This window comes from Nyctereutes procyonoides, unplaced genomic scaffold, assembly GCF_905146905.1.
Source record: "Nyctereutes procyonoides isolate TBG_1078 unplaced genomic scaffold, NYPRO_anot_genome, whole genome shotgun sequence".
Taxonomy (NCBI): Eukaryota; Metazoa; Chordata; class Mammalia; order Carnivora; family Canidae; genus Nyctereutes; species Nyctereutes procyonoides.
The window spans coordinates 34,041,472-34,068,727 of record NW_026575126.1 but is presented as its reverse complement, the minus strand read 5'-3'; the positions used below and the strand labels follow the sequence as shown (position 1 = coordinate 34,068,727).

At 38.9% G+C, this 27,256-nt stretch overlaps 1 protein-coding gene across 1 annotated transcript in view; it reads left to right on the top strand.

Moving 5' to 3' along the window:
- The window catches only part of VAV3 (vav guanine nucleotide exchange factor 3), a 352,818-nt gene that overhangs the window by 133,462 nt on the left and 192,100 nt on the right, over positions 1–27,256 (top strand). The window contains exons 3-5 of the mRNA XM_055339940.1: positions 17,785–17,843; positions 20,097–20,162; positions 27,127–27,235. Of these exons, the coding sequence (XP_055195915.1) occupies positions 17,785–17,843; positions 20,097–20,162; positions 27,127–27,235 (234 nt within the window). The remainder of the gene's footprint in view (positions 1–17,784; positions 17,844–20,096; positions 20,163–27,126; positions 27,236–27,256) is intronic.

The following is a 27,256-nucleotide window of genomic DNA, read 5'->3' as shown; positions in this document are numbered from 1 at the left end:
ATGACAGACTATTTCTTAGTTTTTATACTTAGTATAAATTTCCTTTTTCCAGTCATGGTAAAAATATATGCTAGTAAAAATACTATATTGTAAGAAAATAGTGCTTAGGGTTATAAAAGCAATTTGGAAAAGGACGTGGCTGTTTGGAATTTGCTTTTTATGTGCATTGACTGCTTTTATCTTTTCTAAGAAATCATTTTTCATTAGAAGCACTTTCGTCTTAAGCCTAGCATGAGTGTTTGCTTCATTCATATTTGTGATTCCTGTGTTCAGCAATGGCCCTTGTTTGTGAGCATTTTCTAAGCATTAGTGTTACTTAGCCCATATGTGTTCCATATTTTTACTAAAGATGGACATTTAGTATTAAAACTTTAAGAACTCCTATGTCAGCTAAGCCTCCTAGGACATTGTGTAAAATCTCTATTTTGAGACTCAATTAAATATGTATGTTGAAAGCATTTTTCTAAACAGTCATTTTGATTCTGAAATCAATCATCATCATTCAAGTATGTGAAAATAACCAAAATTCTATCTTATCTGATAACCTGAGCACTAGATTTCTGTAAATTCTTAAATCCCTATAGTTCTTATTTATACATGTGCAAGTTTCTTTAGGGGGAACAGTAATATTTGCTCAGTTTCTGTTCCTGCTGATCCTGGACACTGAAAGATGTTGCCACATTCATTACAAGAAAAGGAAAGCCCAGCAAACATTTTCCATTGCTTTTAAAGAAACATTTCTTTAAAGTTAAGTTTTATTCAATGCCTTCTCAAGGTGAAATCAAAAGGCCAAGGATTTACATGAATTGCTAGTATCTTTTTGGTTTTAGGTGTTCACAGAGCTTAGGCTTTCGGTGTTAGGAGTGTAAAAAGTGAGTAGTGGGACTGTCATTACAGCTGTGTACCGTGGAATGCAAGGGGGTGCTCTTTACAAAGATTTTACTATAAGCTCAATGTTACAAGGTCATATCCAGTGGCCCTGGAGTGTCATTACCCTGTCTTCCCTTCTGGTCTGTCCCTCGGAGGAGCAGAATCAGGGGTGTTAGATGGAGTTAGACGGTGTCAAATAGGTGCTACATAATCCAATCTCCTACAAGTCTCTCTAAAAGCCTTGTTTCAATATAAGAGCAGAAGATAAATCAAGGGATTAATAAAGTCTCCACTACATAAAAAGATAAGCAGAAGAGTTCTAAGCATTGAGTCTAACTGCAATGGAAAGAAAATTGCTTCAGTTTCTAGTCTTCCCCTTTCAAATATCTATTTGAAACAAAATATTTGAAAAACGAGCAAGAAGAAAGCATTAGCATTTGGGCTGAAACAATCTTTCTTGCAAAAGTACTCTGATTTGAAGTGATCATTTTTACTTGAGAAACCAAGAGTTTCAGTGGCTTTAAAGTAGTTCTTTTTTGGGTGATAATTATGAGCACCAGAGAATAAAATTCACTGTGTATTAGGTTTGTGGTTATGTCAGGTTTGCTCTGCAGTGTTAGAATGACTGATGCCTCATTTGAGGAAAAAAATACAGTGGGTGGTTACGACTGTTTGCCATGCTTTATTATAGAGGATTCAAATTAGAAGTAGTATTTTCACAGGAAGGAAAAATGTGCCAAATATTCCAAAATATGTTCCTATCCTTAAGGGCTGAAAATAGTAAGGAGTCATTATTGGTGGAAAGTAAGTTAGGTTATTAATTTACATATTATTCTGTATTTATGCCAGACAACTTTCTCCACTTCTTTTTTTTTTTGGGGGGGGGGGAGAGTGATTTGGTTTACATTTAGTTCACTTACCATTCTAACAAATTTGGATATGAAAAAATTAAAGGAGAACACTGGAAGTTATATTTGTGTTGCTGCAATTGTAGATTTTTTTTCAATCTGAGAGGAGTTGACATCTTTTTTTGATGGGTGAACACCAAAAACAAAGGGAAATAAGGAAACTGATTTTGAATCAGGAAATATCTCACAATTGATTTTTCGACATGCCAATAAATTATATGAGGTACAAATAGGATATGATGTAACAAGGTAAAAGCTAGAACTTACATAGCTAAATGAAAAACATTCACTCAAAACTATAATTATCTCAAGAAACAGGTTTCTATTGCTCAAATTTTTGGGTATCTCACCTCCACAAAAGATACTACCTTTATCTGATTAGCTCTGCTTTATCAGTCTTAAGTTTTGGGTTTCTGATAATATTTCGTTAAATAAAGGGACTGGCTTTGCAGAGCTTATAAAAAAACCTTTGAAAACCATTTCTGATGGTTGTACAATTCTGAAAGCACCTTTGCATTGAGGAGTTCCTTTTCTGAGTAAAAGTTTACGTACACTTATTAGGAAAACTTCAGTCAGTATAGAAATAAAACAAAAGTGAAATTCCATAGAAGTTTTGCTTCCTCAACAACCACTTGTTATTGAGTGCAGTGTAGGTGCTTGAGTATCCTGTTTGTTGGTGCACAGGCAGCTGTCGGGCTGGGGGTTGGGAGGGAAGGCATGTAGGCAGGGGGCTGCATTGGTTCAGTAGCCAGGTCTGAGGGCACCCCTTCCTATTTCTACACAGGCCTCTTCCTCTGTACAGAGCAACAAGTGGGACAACAAGCGAGCTTCTCGGGCAACCTGGCTTTTAGAAGGTGAAATTGGAATAAATGCTCCCCAGAGTGCATGAACTGAATTGTACGTTCAGGTTACTTAGAATTTTCCTTTGTTGGCTTGTGTTCTTTACACAAGACTATTTATATCAGATAGACTTGATTGTAGTTACTTTCTATTTTTTTTTAAATCAAGAATTGTCTAGATTAATATTTGAGAGAAAGCTAACGGTTAATACATTGTTAAACTGTGCTCTTGCATGAAGTCAGCCTGTGACTTATCCATCAGTGGTTCTCAAACTGTGGTCCCCAGACGAGTAGCATCAATGGCATCTGAGAACTTGTTAGAAATGCAAATTCTCAGGCTCTACCGTAGGCCTACTATATGGAAAGTCTGGAGGTGAAGCCCCACAACCTGTGTTAGAATAAGTCCAGCCACGTTAATATTGGTGCAAGACAAAGTCTGAGGACTGCTGCTCCATATAAAAGCAAGGATTTAGTTTTTTTTTTTAAATGTGGCATTTCTCTTCTCTCATTCTCCACTGTTTACCCCAACTCAGAAGCAGTGATGTTACTGAAGTGTAATGTCATTTATCCTAAGCGCTATGCTTTTTTTCTGTGTGTTCCTTTTTTTTTTTTTTTAAGATTTTATTTATTTATTCATGAGAAACACAGAGAGGAGAGAGAGAGAGGCAGAGGCAGGCAGAGGGAGAAGCAGGCTCCATGTGGGGAACCCAACGTGGGACTCGATCCTGGGTCTCCAGGATCACACCCTGGGCTGAAGGCGGCGCTAAACTGCTGAGCCACCTGGGCTGCCCTCTGTGTGTTTTTCTATCTTAAATATCATTCACTATGGTTGTTCACATAAGCCCTATGAATACCTTGTTCCTAGCACCTCCCATTTGATTGCAATGGTTTATTGACATGTCTTTCTGTTTTCCATGGTATCAGGAACTCCTTGAACATGTTACAGTTCTTTTTATCTCCAACACTGAGTGGAATTTATGGCATATGCAGATGCTCAATAAATATTTACGTGAAGGATGGTGTGACAAATAACAAAAGGGTAACTTCTCCAAGATTAAGTATTACCAAAAGGCAATCTGATGTTAAAAGAAAGCTAAAACGGGTGAATGTGAATCCCCCAACTGTCAGACTGCTTACGTACTTCCTCCAAAATTGTTTCCTCCTATGTGAAATTGGCCTAATTCCTACTTCACAGGTTCTTACAGAGTTCCTGACTCAAGGTAGCTCTGAAAAATGGTCGCTAATTTTAAAATTAGTACTTGTACTTTTTTATAATCTTAGAACTTTTATTATCCCACCTTGAAGTCATACTATATATATTTTTTTACCTTTTTTTAAAAAAAGATTTATTTATTTATTTTAGAGAGAGAGCATGAACGGGAGGGGCAGAGGGAGAGGGAGAGAGAATCTCAAGCAGACTTCATGCCAAGCATGGAGGCTGATGAGGGCTTGACTCATGACCCTGAGATCGTGACCCAAGTGAAATCAAGAGTTGGATGCTTACCTGACTGTGCCACCCAGGTGCTCCTATTTTTTTACTTTTAAAGTTAATCTACTCATTGTAACCAAAAAACAGATAGACTTGATTGAATTAAACTATTTAATATTTTGAGGAGGAGAAGCTAAAAAAAATAGTGGTGGCAAAAATTATAATCAGTATACACTTATGAAAAAAGCTCTCATGGTAAATTTGTATAAATATACTTGTGGTTTTTTATGCAAACAACAATACACATTCATTTTTTGAGTTACACTTGTTAGACTATTGTAAAACTTGACTCTGCCATGATTCCCAGGAATTTGTGCGGCATTTCTTTCTTTTTCTTTTTTTTTTTAACATATACCTTATAGATAATATGTGCACTCTTACAAGTCTTTGATGCTTATTTAGACCCCACACAGATACGTATCTTTGTAAAGGAGTCAAGGATCAAAAAAAATTGTATCCATTATATATTGAGAGAATCTACTATTTATGTTTTAGTAGAAGAAGAATAGAGACTTTCCATGGAGTCATTTGTATCAACTAATAGAAGATGTATGGGCAGCCCAGTACACTGGTATAATGTCTTGTTTCTAAGAGAGCTGGTCCCCCCAAAAAAATAATAGGCAAGATTGTGCCACTCTTGGCTCATTGTTAGGAGTTGGAGGTGTGGCAGCTTAGTTGAATAGAGTTGAGGTTAAAGATCCAGCTAGCCCCTCATTTTGGAGATGAGAGCCTGGGGCCCAGAGAAACCACAGTCTGTCATGCTCTCATGGCAAGTCACAGCTGGAGCTAGAATCATAGGCTCTGTGTAGTCCCATGCTGGTCACATGACTTTCTCAGGCAGCGCTGTTGGCAAGGCCATCTTGTACGAGCCACTTTGTACCATTTGATGCCAAGGACTTTTTGATGTGGCCTGAAAAAAAATAATGTTAAGCTTTTATGTTGTTTTGCTTTTTTAAAAAAAATCAAATCAGTTATCCCATTCTTGAACTTTCACCTCATCTACAACTTAGCTTTGGGATCAGATGGCATGGGAGTTAGGGATGAGGTGAAGATCAGTATAGGGACCTCGGATGCAATGCAGTCAGGAGGGTTTTTTCAGTTCATTACTTCCTAATAAGCATAGCTTTTGCAACCCAGCCTTATTAGAATCACTGCTTTGAAACATCCGGTTAAAGATGTCCCTTCAGACAAATCCTGAAGCTCTGAATGTTTGACTGTGTGCAGGGCTGTTTGCCAGCTCAGGTTCACTCTCTATCTACAGCAGTGAAAGACTCATGACTTAGGCACATTTTTATAAGGGGATATAGATGTTTGAGTCTCAGCTGCCAGTGTAAGGTTTTATTCTCTTTATTCAGGTTGCTATCAAGGATTGTCTGGGGAAGAGAACCTTAAAAGATCATCTAGATTTTAAAAGCTCTTATATATGTTCTATTTTGACAGGGTATTTATTTTAAAGGGGTTGCTTAGGATGGAAGATAATAAAAAGAAAACAGTATCAAACAGATATTATTAGATCTGCCATTGCACAGAAACCAAAATATTAAAGTAGATCTGGCCTGATTCTCTCTAAGGAATTTTAGTACTTAATGTGCCATAGGGATTTTGACGTAGCATGGTGGGTCATGAAGGATGCCATCATGACAAGGGTTTAAAGGCTATCATTGACTAAGTTATTTAGACATGAGTTATCTTGGTAATTTTATCTGTATACAAATATTTTCTCATTCAGGAGTTCTGCTTCTTTCCTGGAGACTGCCATGAGGCAGATTGACTTTGCACATGAAACCAAGCATCCTCTGGCTGCTAGGCAATGTGCTGCATCTGGTGCCTTCAGTGTCTAAGTGTGTTTTCAAAGATTGGCTAGAAAGAGTATCTGAGAAGCATCTTCTGAAGAGAGAGCTGGTGGTTCCCCAAATATCTCTGATGAAGAATTTTGAATTTGGTGACTTTATTTTTCCCCTCTCTTTTTGCCATATAAGTAAACTGTACCCATTCATCTAGGTGAAATACTTCATCGGAAGTTAACCTGAGACAAAGTCTGAAACAATAAAGTGTATCAAAGAAAAACTTGGGACCAGGACCATTAGAGTGTGGCCCCACACACTCACTGCGGTCATTTTGCCCTTCTGGGCTAATCTCCATTTCTACAGCCTTTGATTATTCTCTGTGTCAGTTCTTGATAAATACTAGACCCTAGAGGAAATTCAGATTATCTTGGATTAACCACATGCATTCAGAGGAACTAATGAGCAAAAAGTACTCCTTATTTCTTGCAGAATATCCAAGTTCCAGAGAAAGAAGTCTTCCAGGACTCTTAAGGTCAAATCCCTTTCAAGATTTAAAGGCCACTGGTTACAGAGATCTAAAGCAACAGATAGTTACACTGCTTCAAAAATAACTATTTAAGGAATTCAACTAAAGTCATTCCTAAAGAAAAAAATTAATAAACACTTGGAATGAAAGAGAAGAGACCTCAGAGTGAAATTAAATAATAAAAACAAAAGTTGATATTCAGCTTCTTTCTTAAATCATAATGCAAGTGAATTTGAAAAAGCTGATTAAACTCAATGTAATTGAGAAGGAAAACTTAATGTTATCATGATTGTGCATGATCTTCAGCAAAAGCTGAAAAGTAGAAAAGCAAGATGAAGGGGAAAAAATGTGAATCAAATGTATTTCTGTAACAACTTTATTTCAGTAGTGTTGGTCCGTGCATGGTACAGTGTACACATGCACACACGTGTGCGTGCACACACCACAAATAGTTGCACATCACTCAACAGGAAACAAGACTACTTGTGGGCCAGTTTTGTTTGGATTTGTGGATCTAGCCTAACACAGGTTCATGTTGGCAGCCCTCAGGTAACCTCTCCCAGTCACATGGATTTCAAGTTCCTGACAGTTCTGGGTCAGTGGGTTCCACCATTGTCAGAGCTAACGTTGGTCCCCACTGGGACAGAATCAAATTCGTAATGTTGCCTGGATTTGATTCTCTCTCTAGTCCATAGTCTACACAGTAATGAACTAGGGTCAGATCATATTTCCTAAAGTTTGCTCAAGCTAAACTTGTGCCTCTGGGATTTGGTGTATCCAGTAGTGTTCTAGGTGGGCTGATCTTCATAATGCTTGTTGTATCCTTTGTTCCCCCTAAAATCAGTTCACAGCTAGGCTATTGCTAAAATAACTTCCTAGGTTTAGGCTTCTTCCTCTGAGCTATTTTGTGTAGCCATCAGATTAGTATTCTTAACATACTGCTTCTTGACAGTTCATCCTCCAGCTTAAAAATCTTTGCTGGCTACCCATATAAATAATAAAGGCAGACTCCCTAGCCAGGCACTTGAAGCTGTCTGCCTCCAGCTTGCCTCTTCAACCCTGTTTCATACTCATCCACTGAGAGTCCTCAGGGCCAACCCCAGCATGTGATAGGTGATCAATGTCCTCATGGGTGGCCATCATGTTGACAGAATAGTCAAATAATTAACATGGATAGACAGTGGGATGTGTGAAGTAGAAAAGACCTGTCTGTGGGTGGTTTCTTCCTCTCCACAAGGGCTCTCAACTCCCTTTTCAGTTTTTTTTTTAACTTCCACTGTTTCCGCTAGAAAGGGCCAATGGGCATCTAGAAGTATAGGCACTAGTTCTTTGGCCACATCAAGTTGTGAGGTCCTTTGGTGTCATGTGACTCTTAAACCACCACCTACATCTGTAAAATGAGGGGTTTGGTGTAATCTTGTCTTCGCGATGGATCTGTTTCCTTTTCTACCCTGAGTGCTCTGAAGGCTTCTGTCTGGAGTTGTGCTGTCCACTATGGTAACCCTTAACCGCAGGTGGCTGTTGAGCATTTGAAATGGCCATTAGGTGAGCTGGAAGTATAACGTACACACCAGATTTTGAAGATTCTGTATTAAAAAATTATAAAATGTTTTAATTTGTATTTTGATTACATAGTGAAATAGTGAATTATAGATATAATGAATTAAATGTGTGATCAAAATTAATTTCACCTGTTTCTTTTTGTTTTCTAATGTGGCTTCTTAGAATTTTCAAGTTATATATGGGGTTCACAAACGTTTCTGTCAGCCAGTTAAGAAACTCAGTTTCTTACATAATGAAAAATTTGTTTACCTGCTTTTTAATTGTTAAAGCACATTGAACTTTCAAGAAGTATGAAATGATCAGTGTTACCAAACCAGTCAGAACAAAGAGATATATAAGGAGTGTCATGTTATTCTCCCAGTCTTGTAGGCAAACGTGTAATTTCTCTTAGGTGATTTGAAGTATGAGACTAACTTGAAGATGCTTCATTATTCTTCATGAGCGGTTGGGGCTGGGACTGAAAACAGAGCATTTCCAGGTTGGCACAAGGGAGGTGTTCTTCTCCACGGTCAAATCCTGTCATTCCTGCCTTGCCTTTTTATTCCTGGACTCTGCGATTTCATCCTTTAACGTGGTAATAGCCATGTGGACAGCATTTGGGAAGTGGAGATGTTTGCAGGAGAGTTGCATGACTTTGGAAGTGCATCGAGTGTGGAAAATGTGTTGACTTTGACCCAGGGGTATGATTTGTGGGCAGCTTTGAAAATTCATTCTATTTTTCAAGTCCCTTAAGTCACATAGGTTCCCTGTGTGTTTCAGATCACATAAACAATTTCTCCTCTGGCCTCATGCTAACACATAGGATGTGTCTGTTTAAAAGGAGTTCTGTAAATGCACCAAGGGCTCCCAGTGAGCTGGCAAGACACCGCTGCTCGGCCAGAGTCCTTACTGTGTTGGGACAGGGAATAATCAGTGTTTCCCCGCAGCGCCCACAGTGAAAGTCCCATGCTTGGTAGTGAACACGAGAATGGCCACATAGTCTTTGTAGATTATATCTCTACTCTGCATAAAGGCAGGGAATAATTTGCAAATATGGTCACATTTTCAAAATGAAAGCATTTCTTTTACAGTTGTGTATAAATAGTTGAATTCTTTATTAATTGCCTATTAAGTTCAACATACCATGACACAGCAGTGTACATTTTGGAGAAGCAGTAAATATGTATGTACGTTCTGATTTCTAGCTAAATATTGTGCTTCTGGACAGCTACCTCTGCACTGATGAACCACAGGCTTCATCTCTGGTATTTGGACCTAGGAGATGGTTTTGGACTAAGAAAATTTACAACCCCTTTTCCTTGGTGTGAGGAAATGAACAATGCTGGTGCCAGTTTGTCTTTTTTTCCTCTGCTCTCTAGTATAAATATTTTAATTTTGACACCATCTGTGAATTGCAGTAACATGGATTTTATGCTCTGGTAGGGTTTATGGTTCTGGAATCTCTCTTGAGCACAACAGGCCAAGTGGTTGGACAGGGCTGGAGATGGGAGGTGTGGGGAGTCCAGTGAGGCTGAAAGGAGACAGGGAGTGGATCAGATCTACTGAAGACTCCTGAGCATGCTGATAACTTCATCTCTTCATGTGGGGTAACATTTAAGAATTTTAAGGTGAACACAGAGGTGGTAGTGGTGTGGTGTACTTGACAGTTGTGAATTGTCATACACTTCTATGATAGCCAAGTAGAAGATGAGTTTGAAGGGCCAGAGATGTGGAGGCAGATTAGAAGGCTGTTCTGGTAATCAAAGTAAGACATCAAGAAAGCTTGGGCTAGCCAGAGACCTGGAAGAAAGAAGGAGTTTGATCTAAGAGATATGTAAAAGGATGAGGTGATAGGATTTAGATCTATGGTGTGAAGGAGACGTGCAAATCTAGAAACTTTTCCCAGTGTCTAGCCAGAAAAGGGAGAGGACTGAGATTGTAGGCTCACTGGGCAAAAGGAGGAAAAGCAGGTTGGAAGGGTGTTCTGTTTGGAGTCTGAGAGGCAGAGTATAGACACAGCAAGATGATGGTGGTGTGGAAATGCATCATGAGACAGTGGTAGGTCTGTTTGCTTTAGAAAAAATTTGCCTGATGACAAATCTCATGGAACCTGCAAAATACCCATTGTAAGAAAAATATTATTCAGGAAATGGCAACTACAAAAAGCTGCTCAGACAGTAAGGTACAGGTGAATCTGCTCAGAATAGGAAAGTGTTCTCATGGGAGTAGGTGATGATGGAGGGAGTGGGTCAGAGGGTGGTAATTCTCATCCATCAGACCTCTATTAACCTGGAGACAAAGAGTCTGGGAAATTCCTGATTGCCTTTCAAGATGTATCCAGGGCCCCCTTTTCTAAAAGTCTTTCGAGCCATGTCTATGCTTCCGGCTGAGGGGGACAGCTGGCCTCGCTCTCTCCTCTGGGCTGTGGGTGTTCTTTGTATTTCCAGGTCTGTGTTTTTGCTTACGACCTGTATGGTCTTTGCCAGGAGTAGTGGGTTTTTTGAGAGGCGGACATATGTAGTCTCCATTTTGTTTTACCTTCGACACATGGGGTATATCAGGTATATCTAGCCCGTAGTAGTGTTCAGTGGATGCTCACCAAGTAAATGCAGGAGATTTATTTATACACAGGGTGCTGAAGTAGAAAGTGTAATAGTCTGTACAGAAGAGAGGGGACCTAGGTTATGACACCAATTCTGCAATTGGTTTTTTGACCTTGAGGAAGCTAGTTAATTTTGCTGGACCTTGGGCTTCCTTATAGGCAAAGGCGATTGAACAGGAATCTAGGAAATCCATGAATGGTCTTCAAGAGGTCCCTGGATTTCTTGAGATGAAATGCAGAATTGTGTATACTTACATATGTGTATTAATATATATACATAAAGGTCCTCTCTTTTCCTTCGGAAAAGGCCTAGGACTTTCAGCACACCTTCAAAAGGGAACTGTGGCCTTAAAATAATCAAGAACCACTGAATAAAATGTGGTGGCTTTAAAATTTCTATATATGGACCAAGGTAGCCTTATGGCTGGGTGTGAGGTTTAGCTAAAGGATTTGTCTTGAAATTGCTATTATATAACAGTTCATTTATGTAGATTTTTATATTTATTCAAGACAGCTATGGAAGTGGTAGAGATTGTAGGGAAACATATGCTAAAGCTTCTCTGAGCCCATTCCTTTGTACTGTCATTTCTTAGAGTTTTTAAAATTCTGTGTGAACTGTATAGATTGTGGTTCTTATTATGTGTTATCTTCAGGAGTTGACCAGGCATGGGACTTTTTTTTTTTTTTTTTTTTAATTTGCTTTAGCAAGGTCAAGTGTGATTGTTTTTGGACTTTTAGGAATACTTCCAAAAAAAAAAAAAAGGAATGCTTAACGTATGACAGGAGTTTTTGTTTTTGTTTTCTGAATATTTACATGGAAAATTACCTACAGGAAGAGCAGAGAATGAATAAATAAGGAAAAATGTTTGCCATTCACAATTTCATTTTCTTTAACATAATCCTATGATTAGATAAGTTTAGCAACTGTTGATGAGTATCAGCAAACACTGGCCATCATGTGCTTAAACAGAGGTACAACCTAACTTAATAGATGTATGCACAGTCATTGGAAAGCTTTGTTTTATATCTGGTGCTAACTTGAGGTAGACTTCTCACATTTTATTTCCTGAAGTGATTTGCAAAGACCAAATCTTACTTTTTCAACAAGGATGGTGACCCGCAATGGCATTAGGAATTAGCACTAGAAAGATGGGACATTCTTTTATATGCATTTTATAGATAAAGATAAATAGGTAAAGGACCTAAAGCATAGACCATCTCCTTAACTCCTGTGGTTACCCAGCTAATGAGAAGTGGAGCTGAGATTTGAACCCAGAAAATCTGAGTCTTAAGCTTATGCTCCTAACTAGTCCAATATAAGATTTTCCTAAGGGGAGGTTCTTTTTTTTCTTTAGAGCTTTTACTTTTGAAGTTTTGAAACAATAAGTATAGAATAATTCTTTTATAATCATTATCAAGGCCTGCACAAATTATACATAATTTAGACCCATTTAACCTCTGTAATTACTCTACTCTTTTGAACAGTGCGAGTTCATTTCTCATGGTTCATAATCTTCTTGATACAGAAATCTTGTTTAGTGCATTTTATCTGGCTATACTCCTTTGCTTTGCCCATAGGGGAGGTACTAGGGACATTTTCTAGCAATGAACGGTATTCAAAGCAACAACCAGGTGTTTTAGGAAAGATCTCAAATGTGCTGCTAGAAATGACACTAAGCTGCAGTATATCTTAATGGGGTAATTTACTGTGTGAAATTAAAATCGCAAAGAAAATTAAGATAACGAATTCTGTTGATTTCCTAGGAGACTTCAGGTAAAATATATTGTTAGTCTGATAATCACCATCTGTTTGAGTTTAGAACTAGGCTTCCTCACCAGGGAGTCTAGTGTCTGGGGTGCCTGGGTAATACCAGGTCTTCTGGGCTGCCTCTGGGTTGCACCTGATGGAGTCCAGAAGCTTGTGCTTCTGTCTGAATTACTCAGTCCGTCACTCCCAGGCCACATCGGAGTTATGTCCTTGGGGCCGTGGTTGTTCCTCCATGACCACGCAGGGCACTTGCTCTGAGCCTGCAAGAGCCATGATGTGGCATCCCTGCCTTATCTTCAGCTGCTGGATGCTAACTTCAAGAAAGCATTGCAGCGCCACAGTATGAACTACTAAGCTTCTCTTGCACTTACGATTCAAGCCTACAGCCCCCAGATTGCCTTGAAGAGCCCACCTCCCTGTAAGGGTCACTTCTCAAGGAACTTGTACTGAATTCAGCTCCCTGTTCATGAATCTTAGTGATAGCCTTTCCATTGGATCAGGGAGAGGACTGAGAGGTAAATCTTCACGATAGAGAACTCAAGGAGATAAATCCACAATTAATTAGCACTTTTTGGCAGACCTGTGTGCTGATTCCTATGGTTCTCTGCTGTTACTGTCTATGGCCATGGCTTCCTTAACTCAGAAACTTAGAAGTAGCTGTAACATACTGCTTCTGCATGGATGACTTGTTTTAATTACAAATTACATTATCAACAGCACGAATGCTGGATATGCAGAAAGTAGGAATTTTCTAGAAGATTCCGTGAAGAGAATGGTTAACGTGGGTAGCTTTATTAGTGTAGAGTTCTCTTTTTGGAAAATTTTTTTCTCTTTTTGGCTTTTCAACCGACTAATGGGGATGGTGAAAATAAAATAAAGAGCTCAAACTAAATTGTAACCACCATTGGGGGAAAATTTGATAGGGGGTATTGTCACTATGTATAGTGTTTCTAGGTTTAAGGAGATAGGTAATTCTTTCTCATATTTAATATTTAATTTTCATAATAGTCTCCTTCTTCAATTATTCATTCATTCCCTGCTTGTGCCAGGCTAAGCTCTTTACGTATCTTTACACATATTATCCCCAGTCCTCACAACAGTTTTGAATGGTAAGTATTATTCATTGGAGCAACAAATATTTTTGTGTTAAGTGGTTGTTATGACTCTGCCTGTGAGCTAGGTGGTAAGAAAGAACAGTGGAGAGAAACAGTTGGAGTTATGTAATGTAAGGTGTTCCTCGTTGGATGGGAAAGACAGTAAATAGATCAGTAGAATGCCTTGTTATATTCTTAATACACTCCTTACGGGAGTATAAATTTGTAAAAAGTTTCAAAGAGCAGTGGTCATACTTTGGACCTCTTCATCCCATCTGAGAATCTTTTCTATAGAAATAACCTAGATACAATTGAAAAGATAATTGTCAAGGATGGTAATTTTCATCATTGTTCTTGTAGCAAAATGTTGAAAAAGCTCATTGGCTGGAGAATAGTTAAATCATTATGTTATTTGCATACACTGAAATGTTGTACAACATTAAGGTGAATGAAGTAGATCTGAATGTGTTGACAACAACTGTCTAGGATATATTGTTAGGTGACAGACTCACGTTTTAGAAAAATCTGTATGATAGGAACATGTTACCTAAAATAACAATCATGAAGAAAAGTGAACAAATGTTTGCAGGAGTCACACCAGATCTTTAGCTCGGATCTCCATTAGGCAGAAGGTGTGTGTATGGTGGGGACAAATTTTGTGTATTATTACTATGTTATTTTAGTTTAACAAAATAAACATGAGTCATTTTCAGATATTTTAAACAGCAAATACATTTTTAAATAAGTTGATGGGTACTAGGGCAGAGTTATGTCCTAACAGGAACACGAAGGACCTAAACTGGAGTGGGAGATGTCAGAGAAGGCTCTGGTGGAGGGGAATGACCTGTCAGAATTCAGATTGTACATGGTCAGCCACGCAGAGGGACAGAGAGAGAAAGAGAGCATCCTACTCAGGAGCATCCCAGTAGGTGGCATTGGAGCTGGCCACCTCCATGCATTATTTAAAGGTTTGCACTGGTCATCCTGGGTTCTTCACTTTGCCTCTCTGGCGCATCAGCCACTGTGCCTAAGTACTTCTCACAATTCCACTTCTTCTCTATCTCTGCTGCTGCTGGCATAGACTTCTCATTTCTCAACTGGAAGATTCAGAAAACCCCCTGGTTTTCTTGTCTGGCCCTTTGTCTATACCCCATGCCCTCTACTCCCATCTATCCTTCACTGTGCTGAATGATCTTCTAAAAACACACTTTTGACCTGGGTATGTTCCTTTTAAAACTCTGTCAATGATCCTCCATAGATCCTGGGATCTAATCCCCCCTTCTAAAGCAAGCGTACCCAGCCCTACTTACCTCTTAACACTTTCCTTCCAAAGTAACTGTCATTTATATTATCTGGAAATATTTTCATTTTTTTTTACAAATGCTACTCTTCCTTATTAAACAAGGGGTAGATGTAGGTAAAATATCTGTAATATGGATTTGGTTGTTGGCCTGCTAACTTGCAAATGTCCTGAATAGTTACCTCTTTGTAAGAGTTCATGTCTGTAATTTCAAATTATGTTGACGTAACAATTTAGAAATTAATACATTTCAGGGAAAATAGTCTTTTACTGTCCTTGGGGATATTTTCTTTTGTAAATATTCTTGAATGCATGTCTCTCATGTCTGGAGAATCTGGCATTAATTTGTGTATTTGTCTATTCCAAATCCGGATATGCTCCACCTTTATAGAATACACACTGTTCTAAAAACACTACATTGACTAAACAGTCTTATTTGCTTTGGCTAAACTTAGAGTTAATGGATGTACAATTGGATAGACACAAAACTGAGAGATTGTCCTGAGAGTCACTTTAAGACATGCTACGCATTATTCTTCCATCCTTTTCATCCACTGAATCTGAACCTTCATTATTTTTCTATTACTGAATGGTAATAAGTAATGGTTTTAAATAAATAATAGGAATTGGTTTCATCTTGTTGAATTTCAGAAATGTTTGTACTTCATAAGACACAGTTAATGTAGGACCAAAGTGATATACTATCTTCTAGCTCCCTCTGGTGGATAATTTATTATACCAAAAAAATCAAACTGCAGTCTTGAATGGGGATGGGTAGTGAATAGTTCTGATTGTTGCTGGGAAAAGGAATGCAAAATACATTCTTACCTTTACATATATCCTAGTTATTATAGATAATATACCCAAGAATAAACCATATTTCTGTTAAAATATAAAATAGCAGCAGTAAAATACAGCATAGTAGTAAATTACGTCATACTAATGTTATTGCTGTTTTTCTTCTGAGTAACGGCAATGCTGGGACCATTGGGCAAAATAGAATCAGATTTCCCCCCACAGCTTTAACGCAGTGCCCATCCGGGTAAGGCTAATGCTGAAATGCAACAGTATCTTTAATTCATGAGTCTAAGTACTACACAGATTATTCCAGAATCTTCCAAAAGCTGGACATTTCTCTCAGTAATGCATAATTTTGGAATTTTAGTAAATAGTTATTTTTATTTTGAATCAAGTTATATTGATAAACTTATTCATTCATGATCTTCTAAATTTACAGACTCACTGAAGATACTTTTATTTTTAGTATGGGGAATTAATTGATATCTAGTTTTATCTAGGTGGTTGTGTCTTGCTTTCAGTTCAAATGTTCCACAAGGTTAAACCAGGAAGAAATTGTGTAGTCTTTCAATTAAATTTTATTTGTATATAATGATAATTTTATATAATGAAAGTTTACATTTATTGAGTTAAGCATTATCTCATTTAATTTTTTCAGTAACTCCATGAGGCTGGTAGTTAGTTTTTGTTATCCACATTTTATAGAGGCTAGTAAAAGTGAGCTTAGCTGAAATCTGATGAACCAAAGCTCAACCACATATCCTTGCTCCAGAGCTGTATGTTTATAACTTAAGCAATAATACTATCTCCTGAAGTAGGCAAGAGATAGGTGAGTATGAGGTTTATACTTGTATGAGACTTCTGTGGAGTGCTGAAGACCTCGATATTATGTTTCTGTGTTTGAACTGAATTCTTCAGTTCATCTCAGCTCAGAGGGATATTTTTGCATTTTCCCCCCTTGTTCTGAATAGGCCTTATAGAAGAACCTCTTTAAGTTTTGTTTAGTTTTGAGAGTTAGGACAAATCAAATCGGTTACCGGAGAAACAGGCTTTATGAGAAAAGTACATTTTAGTTCTTAGGGTTCCTCATTAAGTCTTTGAGAGAGATGAACTTAGGTCCAAAGTGGTAAGGAACCGGGGTGCCTGGGTAGCTCAGTGATTGAGTGTCTGCCTTTGGCTCAGGTGGGGATCCCGGGGTCCTGGGGTCGAGTTCCTAATAGGGCTTCCCACAGGGAGCCTATTTCTCCTTCTGCCTGTCTCTGCTTCTATCTGTGTCTCTCATGAATAAAGAAATAAAATCTTTAAAGATAAATAAAAATAAAAGTGGTAAGGGAGGGTAAAATCCTTAGGTTTAAAAGGTAAAACTATAGCAGGGCTTAGGTACTGAAGTCTTCATAAGTAATCTTTAAGTTATGTACAGGTAAGCACGGGTTAAGGAAGTTCTTTTTCTGCAAATACTCAGAATTATAATAAGGTAATTTTCTTAAAGTTGGCAATAACAAAGAATAGCTATCATTTAAATAAGTAATACTTAAATATGTGTATTATATTTTTAATTTTAATAATTGAGATGATTAATAAGCTACCTATGATTATAGGCAGTATCCAGATAAGAAAACCGAAGCCCAGGGAACTTAAGCAATTTGCTTCAGGTTATATGGCTAATGAAAGGTAAAGCCAGGATTTGAACTGTGGTCTGGCTAAAGAGCCCACATTCTAAACCACTTAGCTATATAGCAGTGCTGCCCAGTAGGACTCTCTGTGATGGTGGAAATGTCTGATGTGTCCGTAGTACAGTACAGTAGCCACCAGCCACATATGGCTACTGAGCTTTTGAAATGTGGCTTGCACAACTAAGAAACTTAATTTTTTGTTATTTTAATTTTAATTAATTTAAATTTAAATAGGCTCCTGTGGCCAGTGGCTTCTGTTTTGGATAGTGCAGCTTTACAAGACCTTTCAGATTCTGTAGAAGTGGAGGTACAAGACCTCTAGAATTACCATAACTCTTTGCTTTGGTGATAAGGAAACTGCAAAACTGATGTTAGTAATCTGTGTGGAGTTACAAAGTTAACGAAGGGACATGATTATAAATAATCCAGGTGGTTATAATTCTCAGAAACAGCTCTTTTCTGTATTTTGTGTTGGTGTCCTCAAATTTAGGTTTCTGCTGCCATTTTTCTGTTAGGTTATAAAACCATTTTCAAAAAACATTCTTACCTTAAACACATGTCCAATTAACACTTTTTCTTTTTTCTTAGGTTATAGAAACACTGTCACGACTTTCTCGCACACCGATAGCTTTGGCCACAGGAATCAGGTAAGCTCATTTCTCTGTGGTTCATGTGTTCCATTCCTTCAATGTAATGGTTACTTATTGAATGGTTACTGTTAGTAAAAACACTTTGCGTGCAGGGACCGTGTCTCATTCATGCATGTACAGTGACTGATGTATAAGTGCCTAATATGCATTTGAAATTAATAGAGCAAGTAAGAACCTTATTTGTAGAGTTGAATAAGATACATTGGCTAAACATCATTCTCAGTTCAGCACTGACTTACTGATGGGGTACTTTGTTTTCTTAACTTCCTCCAACATTTCATTTCATTACATATGATTCATCAAAAAACCACAGATGCTCAAGTAAATACTTGAAAAGCTTTTGTACATTTATTTCCTATAGTCCATAACAATACCTCACAACTTTAGGAGTTTAAAAAGTAATCAAGCAAGTATAAAATGTATACAAGGCTGTGTGTTGAAGGATTAGTACTAAATGAAGTAAATTGAGTAAGTAATTATGATTTGGAAGTAAACTTGCAAGTAAATCGAGTAAGTTAATTATGACATCTCCATGCTGTGGAGTATTATGCAGTCAGTAAGTATGGAAATAAATGTAGACACGTATGTTTTGTTGGGCTTTTTCTCTTTAACATACTACATACTCAGAAGTTTGTATTTTAGTAACATTAGAAAAACAGAGCAACAGTTTCAGTAGCCATACAGCTAGGCTGCCTGGAAATTGAATGGATTTCGTTGTTTGTCTGGTTTCTTCAGGGCTCCATACCTCAGTCTCCAGCCATTATGGAGTTCTGTGATGTCATGTCTCTCCCTCTGTTGCTTCCATTTTTCTGTGTCCAGCTTACATTCATAATTTAAGGGAGAAGACATAAGCACATGTTACAGGGCTGATTGACTGTGTCCAGGCAGCCCATTCCTGGATATACAGCACAGTGACCCCAGGGGGGATACTGTGCAGATCAGTTCTTGGAAATGGGCTATGAATTTGGCAGCTTTCTACAGAAGTAATCTCAAGGCTGGATATGTGTCCAGCACCTTGTAATTTGCTCTACATGATTCATCTTTCCATATTAGTATATATTTTATGCCATTACATGTAAACCACAAATTTTGAAATAGCTGGATTCTATTTTTATGTATTTATGTATTTTTGATTCTGAAAGGATATACATTAGAAAGTTTTCCTTTTTAATAATTATTATCTGTATTTTCAAATTTTTATATAATGGATTGCATTGGTATAAGAGTATAATCAAATGTGCCTGAATTTAAGAAAAAAAAGACTTTGAAACTTCAGCATTTCTCATGCATTTTAATTTATTTGAAAAATATAAATTCCTTAAATGTCTTAAGTATTCAGTTAATCCATAAATACGAAAATCTGCTTTTCAATATATTGAATATAATTATTTAGCAATTACTTAGTGCTCATTTATTATTTTGATAGATCTTATTTTTATGAAACATGACACACTGACTGCATATAAAGAAAGTAAAATTTCTGGCACAATAGTATAATTATGGTTGTGTTAGATATGCATTTAGGGAATTATGTTGGGATTATGAAAAGAGTGCATAGTACATTAGGCAAAAAAGCCAAAGGCTAGGAAAAGGGGATCAATTAAAGTGCTTTTCTTTTAATTGGGAACAAAGAAAACATCCTACCCTCCCTAAGGTCTGGGTTCACTCATTCGTCTAATATATGAAAATAAAAACTACACCTTAAATATTTTGAAGTCCGAGTAGAAAAGTCTGCCAGAATCAATAATCATATATAAAGGGCATGGATGTTTTGGTCTTCAAATAATTTTTATCTATATTTAGTGGGCTGAGTCATGCAAGGATGATTGTTACCAAACTCTTTGTCAGATCAGATTCCATAAGTGGAGAGAGACAGTGCTGAAGGCAGGGACACTTGGGCGGTTGCCTGTTTGCTGGACTGGGAGCTACAGTGGCTGCTGCATGGTGAGCCTGCAGGTGAGCCGTGTGTGGCCAGATGAGCATATTAGCATGTCCACAGCTGCTCTGGCGACTGCAGCAACCACCGGTAATGCTACCCATAATTTGCGGTAGCAGGTGCCAGTGTCCCTGGGCGATCCCATGCACGGCCACAGGATGGGCACTTTGGGAGAAGCCCGGGACGTTGTGTTAAACATGATGCCTGCTCTAATCACGGTGCCAGCAGCTGACCTTATGCATTTAGTGAGAGCTAAATGCCTAGCCTAATGGTTGCTTATTCATCTTTTTTTTTTTTTCCTTTCTCTCTTCTAGGCCCTTCCCCACAGAAGAGAGCGTTAGTGATGAAGACATCTACAAAGGCCTTCCTGATTTAATAGAGTACGTTGGGCATCTTCAGCAAAATTAAACCACTGCCAATGTTTGCATCCTTTATGGATTTTAACCATAGATGTTAAAATAGCTTTCTGAAGCAGAAAAGTGGCTTAATGATTAAGACGTGTAAGAATTCACCTGAAACTAGTGATGGAAAGCTTCACAAGAAAATGTACTTCATCTGACTTTAGTTCCTGTTGCGTGCCCCACACCATGCCGCTCCCTGTGGCGAGTGAGGGAACAGACGGCAATGAAGGAAAAATTGGGAGTTTCTCAGAGACATACTAGAGGTGGAGGGTGAAATTAGAATTAGACAGTTAAGGAACCAGTGACAAAGAAAGCAGAGCTGCTACTGGAGTTGAGGGCAGGGCAGTGCATGGTCTGTAAAGTTCAAGGAAAGACGAGATGAGTGTGGGCTGGAGTTCTTCTGGGAGTTTCATTAGATGCTGTTTGTTTTGCACAGAGAATCCTTTTGGGCTTTATTATTTAAGAGTCAGGAGAGGCAAAAGGCCCTTGCACCTGATTATTTTCTGCTGATTGATGACTTGTGCAGATTACAAAGAAATATAAAAAAATGATCCCCACCCCTTAAGGAACTGATGAAAAAGATCAGGCATGTTTGCAAAGAATTATAATAAGAAATAGATCATGCTCCAAAAGAGATTCAGGTTCTGTGGAAATTCATCTGTTCATCCATCCTAATACACCAGCACTCTAAGCTCGTTCTTGCTGTAGGACTTTTGCATTTGCTCCTCCTGCCCTTACGGCTGGTCACTCACCGTTCCAACATTTCCTCCGACGTCCCTCCGTGGACGGGCCTTCCTGACTAATCTGAAATTGCTGCCGGCCCCTTACCTTGCTCTGTGGCTTTATGGCACTCACTACTGCCTGAGACAGTCTTTGTTTGTTTCCTTTATTCCCTATTTCCTCTTTAGAAGGTCAGCTTTGTGAGGCCAGGGAACTTCACCTTGTTCCTAGAACTTTACATAGCATTTGGTGTATGCTAGGCCCTTGGTAAATATTTGTTTTCTGAATGATTAAGCAAAATTGCATTAAGCATCTCCTGTTTGGCAGCCTTATGCTTCAGGCCTGAGCTGTCTAATCATTCGTACGAGCTCACTGAGTGCCTGTTTGTGTGCTATGTTCAACACATTGCCTTGTGTCTTAATCACAACATGATTAGGTTGTTCCTATTATCCCAATTTATGAAGGAGAAAACTGACTCGTGGAAAGCTAAGAAACTTGTTGTAGGTCATATAGCTAGTAAATTTTAGTCTACAGATTTGAATGCAGTTCTTACTCCAGAGCTGAGGCTTTTCCTCACTGTATCGACCCCTGGAAGCAGGCTAAATTGCCCCTCTGAGAACTTCAGTAGAAGAGCAGAGGAGAATGCTGGCAGGATGGCCACCAGCCCATCCCAGAATAAGTGGCACTTGGATGGGTCTCAAAGTCTTATGTTTTAAATGTTGATGAAGGACAGTTTCTTAGCTGTTCTTAAAACCTGATTTCGAGCAAGATTGATACTGATCATCTCACTGAATTGGCTACAGTCTTCATAAAGTGACTGTAAGGTTACTGGTAACATAACCAAATCCTTTGAAATATTAAGAAGAATATATTATTTCTAGGGGTGCCTGAGTGGTTCAGTTGGTCAAGCATCTGACTCTTGATTTCAGCTCAGGTCATGATCTCAGGGTTGTGAGATCAAGCCCTGCATTGGGCTCCATGCTCAGCACAGAGTCTGTTTGAGATTCTTTCTCTCTCCCTCTCCCTTTGTTCCTTCTCCTGACTCAGACTCACTTTCTTTCTCTCAAGTAAGTAAAATAAAATCTTAAGAAAAAGAATATATTACTTCTAGAGCTATTACGTTCCTTTTTTTAAGCCCCACCAATTGTTTACACCTACTAAGTTTCGTAGCTTGCCCTCATCGTGTTGTGTCGATGTCAGGATAAATCCTGTGAGAATGCAACCCTTGCTAAATTTGGAGAAATCTGGGCTCCTGAGTCAGCTGCTCTGAGACACCTGCTCACGCTCTGGGAGATGCAGCCTGTTTCAAGTCTCCATCTGGTGGTGGAAGGTCCAAATGCGGTGTTATTTCTGCAAGTGCTTGCTTCTGAGTTTGCTATGACACCTTGATTTTCAGTCTTAGCTTTGTTATGATCTCTGGGCTCATATCCTTAACTCGGACTTTTGGGGGTGAAACCACCCCAAAGGAAGCCCCTAGAACCAACACTGGCCTGCTCCCTACTGCAGAGGGGATCATTCCGTTCTCATGTGGAGAGAAACAGACACAGGATGCAACAAAGGATGTGAGATGGTTAGGCTGCACAGTGTCTGCTTTTTCTATATTTATGATCAGGGTGCAGTCATGCCCATATATAGATGAGCTGGACACAGAAAAAGTAATATAGATTATTGTTGGTTTGTTGACCATGTGAAGAATCAGTCATCCTTCCCTTCTCCCCCAGTCCCCGCCCCCACTTCATTTTATGTGGATCAGGAATTCTTGAGTAGGGTGCTGGGTGGCTCAGTTGGTTAAGTGTCTGCCTTCAGCTCAGGTCATGATCAGGTCCTGGGATCAGGCCCCACATTGGGCTCCCTGCTCAACAGGGAGCCTACTTCTCCCTCTCCCTCTGCCACTCTCCCTGCTTGTGCTCTTTCTCTCTCTCTGTCAAGTAAATAAATGAAATCTTAAAAAAAAAAAATTCTTGATCAAACTTTTAGCAAGAAAATCTTCCTCCTTTGTATGGGATTGAATAACAAAACCAAAGCATTTTAGCCCAATCTTGGGTGTGGGTGTTCATCCGTGCGTACACACAGGCATGTGTGTCACTCCTACAATTCTTTTTTAAAGACATTTTTCCAGGGATCCCTGGGTGGCGCAGCGGTTTGGCGCCTGCCTTTGGCCCAGGGCGCGATCCTGGAATCCCGGGATCGAATCCCACGTCAGGCTCCCGGTTCATGGAGCCTGCTTCTCCCTCTGCCTGTGTCTCTGCCTCTCTCTCTCTCTCTCTGTATGACTATCGTAAATAAATAAAAAAAATTTAAAAAAGACATTTTTCCAGCTTATTGAGAAATAATTGACATACATCCTTGAGTAAGTTTAAGGAATACAGCCTAATGGTATTATTTGTATATATTATGAAATGATTACCACAGTAGGGTCAGCTAACCTCTATTCCTTCTGTCTAGATACAATTAAAGAAGAAAAGATTTTAAGAAATTCTCCTTGTAATGAGAACTCTTAAGATTTACTGTTGTAACAACTTTCTGTATACCGTGCACAGTGTTAGCTGTAGTCATTGTGTCATACATTCGATCCCTAGTCCTTATCTACCTGACTGCTAGAAGTTTGTACCTTTTAATGACCTTCCCCCACTTATCCACCCCCCATCTCTGATATCAAGTCTGATCTCTTTTACTATGAGGTTTTCTGGCTTTGCCTTTTTTTGGTAAGATTTTATTTATTTGGCAGAGCGAGAGAGCACAAACAGGGGGAGGGGCAGAGGTAGAAGCAGAGGCAGAGGCAGAGGGAGAAGGAGAAGCAGGCTCCCCACTGAGGGGGAAGGCTGACATGGGGCTCCCAGGACCAAGAGATCATGATCTGAGCTGAAGGTAGATGCCTAACCGACTGAGCCACCCAGGTGCTCCTATTTTTTTGTTTTTAGATTCCACATGTAAGTGAGATCACACAGTGTTTGTCTTTCTTGGTCTTATTTCCACTCAGCATAATGCCCTCATGGTCCATCGATGTTATTGCAGATGGTAGAAATACTGAATCATATTCCATTGTGTGTATATACATATCACAATTTCTTTATCCATTCATCCGTCAGTGGTCACTTAGGTTGCGTTCATGTCTTGGTCATGCTATTCTGAACATGATGGTGCAGATCTCATTTTGAGTTAGTGTTTTTGTTTCCTTTGGATATATTCCGAGAAATGTAATTCCTGGATCATATGGTATTTCTATTTTTAATTTTTTGAGGAAGTTCCATATTGTTTTCCACAGTGACTACACCCATATACAGTCCCACCAACAATGCACAAGGGGTCCCTTTTCTCCATATCTTTGCTAAGATTTATCTCTTGTCTTTTGATGGTGGGCATTCTAACAGGCATGGGGTGATATCTCGTGAGTTTTAAGTTGCGTTTTCATAATGATTAGTGATGTTGAGCATCTTTTCACATACCTGTTGTTCTGTTCTATATATTCTTTGGAGAAATGTCTATTTAGGTTCTTTGCCTATTTTTTAATTGCGTTATTTTGTTGTTTTTGTATGAGTTGTATTAGTTCTTCAAATATTTTGGATACTAACACCTTATCAAATAGATGGTTTGTAAACATTTTTTCCCCCATTCCATACATAGGTTGTCTTTTCCCTTTGTTGATGGTTTCTTTTGCTGTCAGGAACTTTCTAGTTTGATGTAGTCCACCTTGTTTATTTTTGATCTTGTTGCTTGTACTTTAGGTGCACTATCTCCTAGAATGCTAAAAGAAAAATCTGTATGTATTCATACAGAATGTACCTCTACTCTCATGGGAAATAGTCAAAAGCAACACTTCAGCAAGATGTTTTTCCACAGGTGGAGGTGGTGGTCAGAGACCATGGAGCTGGCATTAGGAGTAGCAGAGAAATGGATTTCACAGCCTAACTTCTTATTGAATGGGATCCCCTCTGCTCCAGAGCCTGTTCTGGCATAATTTCTTATCTCTGCTCCCTCATGGACTCATCAAATCTTCCTATCCTTTGATGGGTTCTAGAAAGTGTCCAGACTGGTTCAACTCCCCCCTGTCCTCTGGTTGGATTGCCTCCTTAAACCCCTCAGTATGGAAATTCTGGAATTGCCTAATGACTTGCCATCTGCCTGGTTTTACAAAGTAGGAAGCTGAGTGGCTTCCTTCACTCCTTTCCCCTCTCTCTCTAATTCTGATTGGTCACCAAGTCTGGTTGACTGCACCTGACACAGTCTCTGAAGTCTCTGTTTCTCTCCTCATTTGTCTTTAGTTATGGCTGTCAGTATCTCTTACCCACAGGGTTTCATTTCTGGAGTTATGTCTTCTTGTTGCCTCCACTCTACCCCCATATAAAAACCTCTTGCATCCCACATGCCCACATGAGGTTGAGCTTACAGGGTGTACTGCCTTTCACAGGTTGATTTTTAGCTCTTCCCTCTGGGGCTCACATTGAGTTGCCTGGATGGGACACCACTCTTGACATTGCTGGGCTTTTCACATCTTCTGCCTTTGCACGTGTTGATGTCTTTTGTTTGGAATGTTCTTCCCCCTTTTTTCCACTGAGTACATCACCTCTGACAGCAGCAACTCTGTCTGCCAAGTCTGCAACCATATCTCCTAGAACATAGTGGTATTTATTTAGCAAATATCTATTGAATAAGGTGATAAATAAATTCAAGATCCAGTTCAGATGTAATATCTGTTGTGAAACCTTCCCTGACTTCCTTATTCAGAGTTACTCTTTCCCTGGCTTCTACATTCTGCATTCATCTGCTCTGTTTTCTACACTAGACTGGGAGAGTCCTTGGATCTTCTTGATCCAAGCATTCTTAGTACCAAAGAGTCTGGACTTCAATAGATTCTTGGTAAATGGTCTGTTGCGTGAGTGGATGGACAGCTAACTCTAGAACAAATTTTTCTCAAAGCAGAGTTTTTCCTCAAAGCAGGGTTTGCTACCAGCAGGTCACTTTCCCTTAAGGCACCTTTCTTTCTTCTGGGTTTTTGAAATAGTTCATTCCTATCAAATGCTTCCAAATAATCCTTCATGACAAACCTAGACAGAGGACCCTAGTTGTAGAGTGACATTTACAGTTACAGAGTTCTAGTTTTGTGCATATCAATTTATAATGATCTATATGCATAGGGCCAGAAAAGATGATAAGAGCTGGCAGTACTGAAGGAGTTGAATTCCTTTTCTGAAAAATGTTAATGCTTCTTTCTAATGTGTCTAAATTTTTAAATATTGATTCTTTTGGATTATTAATAATAGAGGCTATTTATAGAAATCTTGAACTAAAAGGAAGAACTTGAGTAGTAACAGAACATGTGATAGGTGGAATAAGCTATTTCTATTTTGACTGAATGGGTTTTTGATGTCCTACAAAGGGTTTAGGGAAGATATATCCATCAGTTACTGGGTAAGTGCTCATGGGAACTTTAAAAATAGAGATGGTTTTCATCTGTCAGGAGGCCAGCAGATTACTAATGATATTTAAAAATGCCTTGTGGGCTTGGGATTGTTTCTGTAAGCAGAATCCAGACAAAACAGATAATAGTAGAATCTGACTGAACAGGGGAACCTGTGGAGACCCTCTGAGTGGGCTGGAAGGAGCATGGTTGGAAAACCACTGTGTTAGGTATTGGCAGTAATAACCCTGCAGAAATTGATGCTTTTAAAAGACCATTTATAAACTCTGAGATCCTCCTCAGCTCTCCTGTCTTTCCCACTTTATACCCATTAATCTAAGTGATCAATCCCACGCCTTACCATAGGAAAAATGAGGGCAGTAGGATAGAGTGATTAAAACATTTAGAACATAAGACAGACTCAGTTTTAAATCCAGGTCTGCCATGAACTAGCTGTGTTTCCACAGGCAAGTCGAATAAATAACCTTTAGTTCTCTTCGCCTACTATATCTCTACAACGGATTAAATAATAATGCCTGCTTGATAACACAGTGAATACTGGGCATGAGCCAACCACATGAGATCGTGTGTGCAGAGTGATCATCTGTGTGCATGTACATAGGAAATACCAGGGCATGTTGTCACTGCCGTCTTTGGTGGATTCCGTTTTTGGGCATTGTTCTGGTTAGGAGGGAAAGAACTGTAAAACCTTTTGCTCTTTCTGTGAATCCTGTTTTATTTCCTCCCTGGATTTCCTACTAGGCTGTAGCTATTGAATTTACTGCATAATAGAAAATGACCGGAGTATCATACCCTTTGTTTTAGTGAAACGCACGTGGATGATGAAGAAGGTCTCTACGACTGTGTTTATGGGGAGGACGAAGGTGGAGAAGTCTACGAGGACTTAATGAAAGCAGAGGAAGCACATCAACCTGTAGGCTCTCACTTGCCTTAT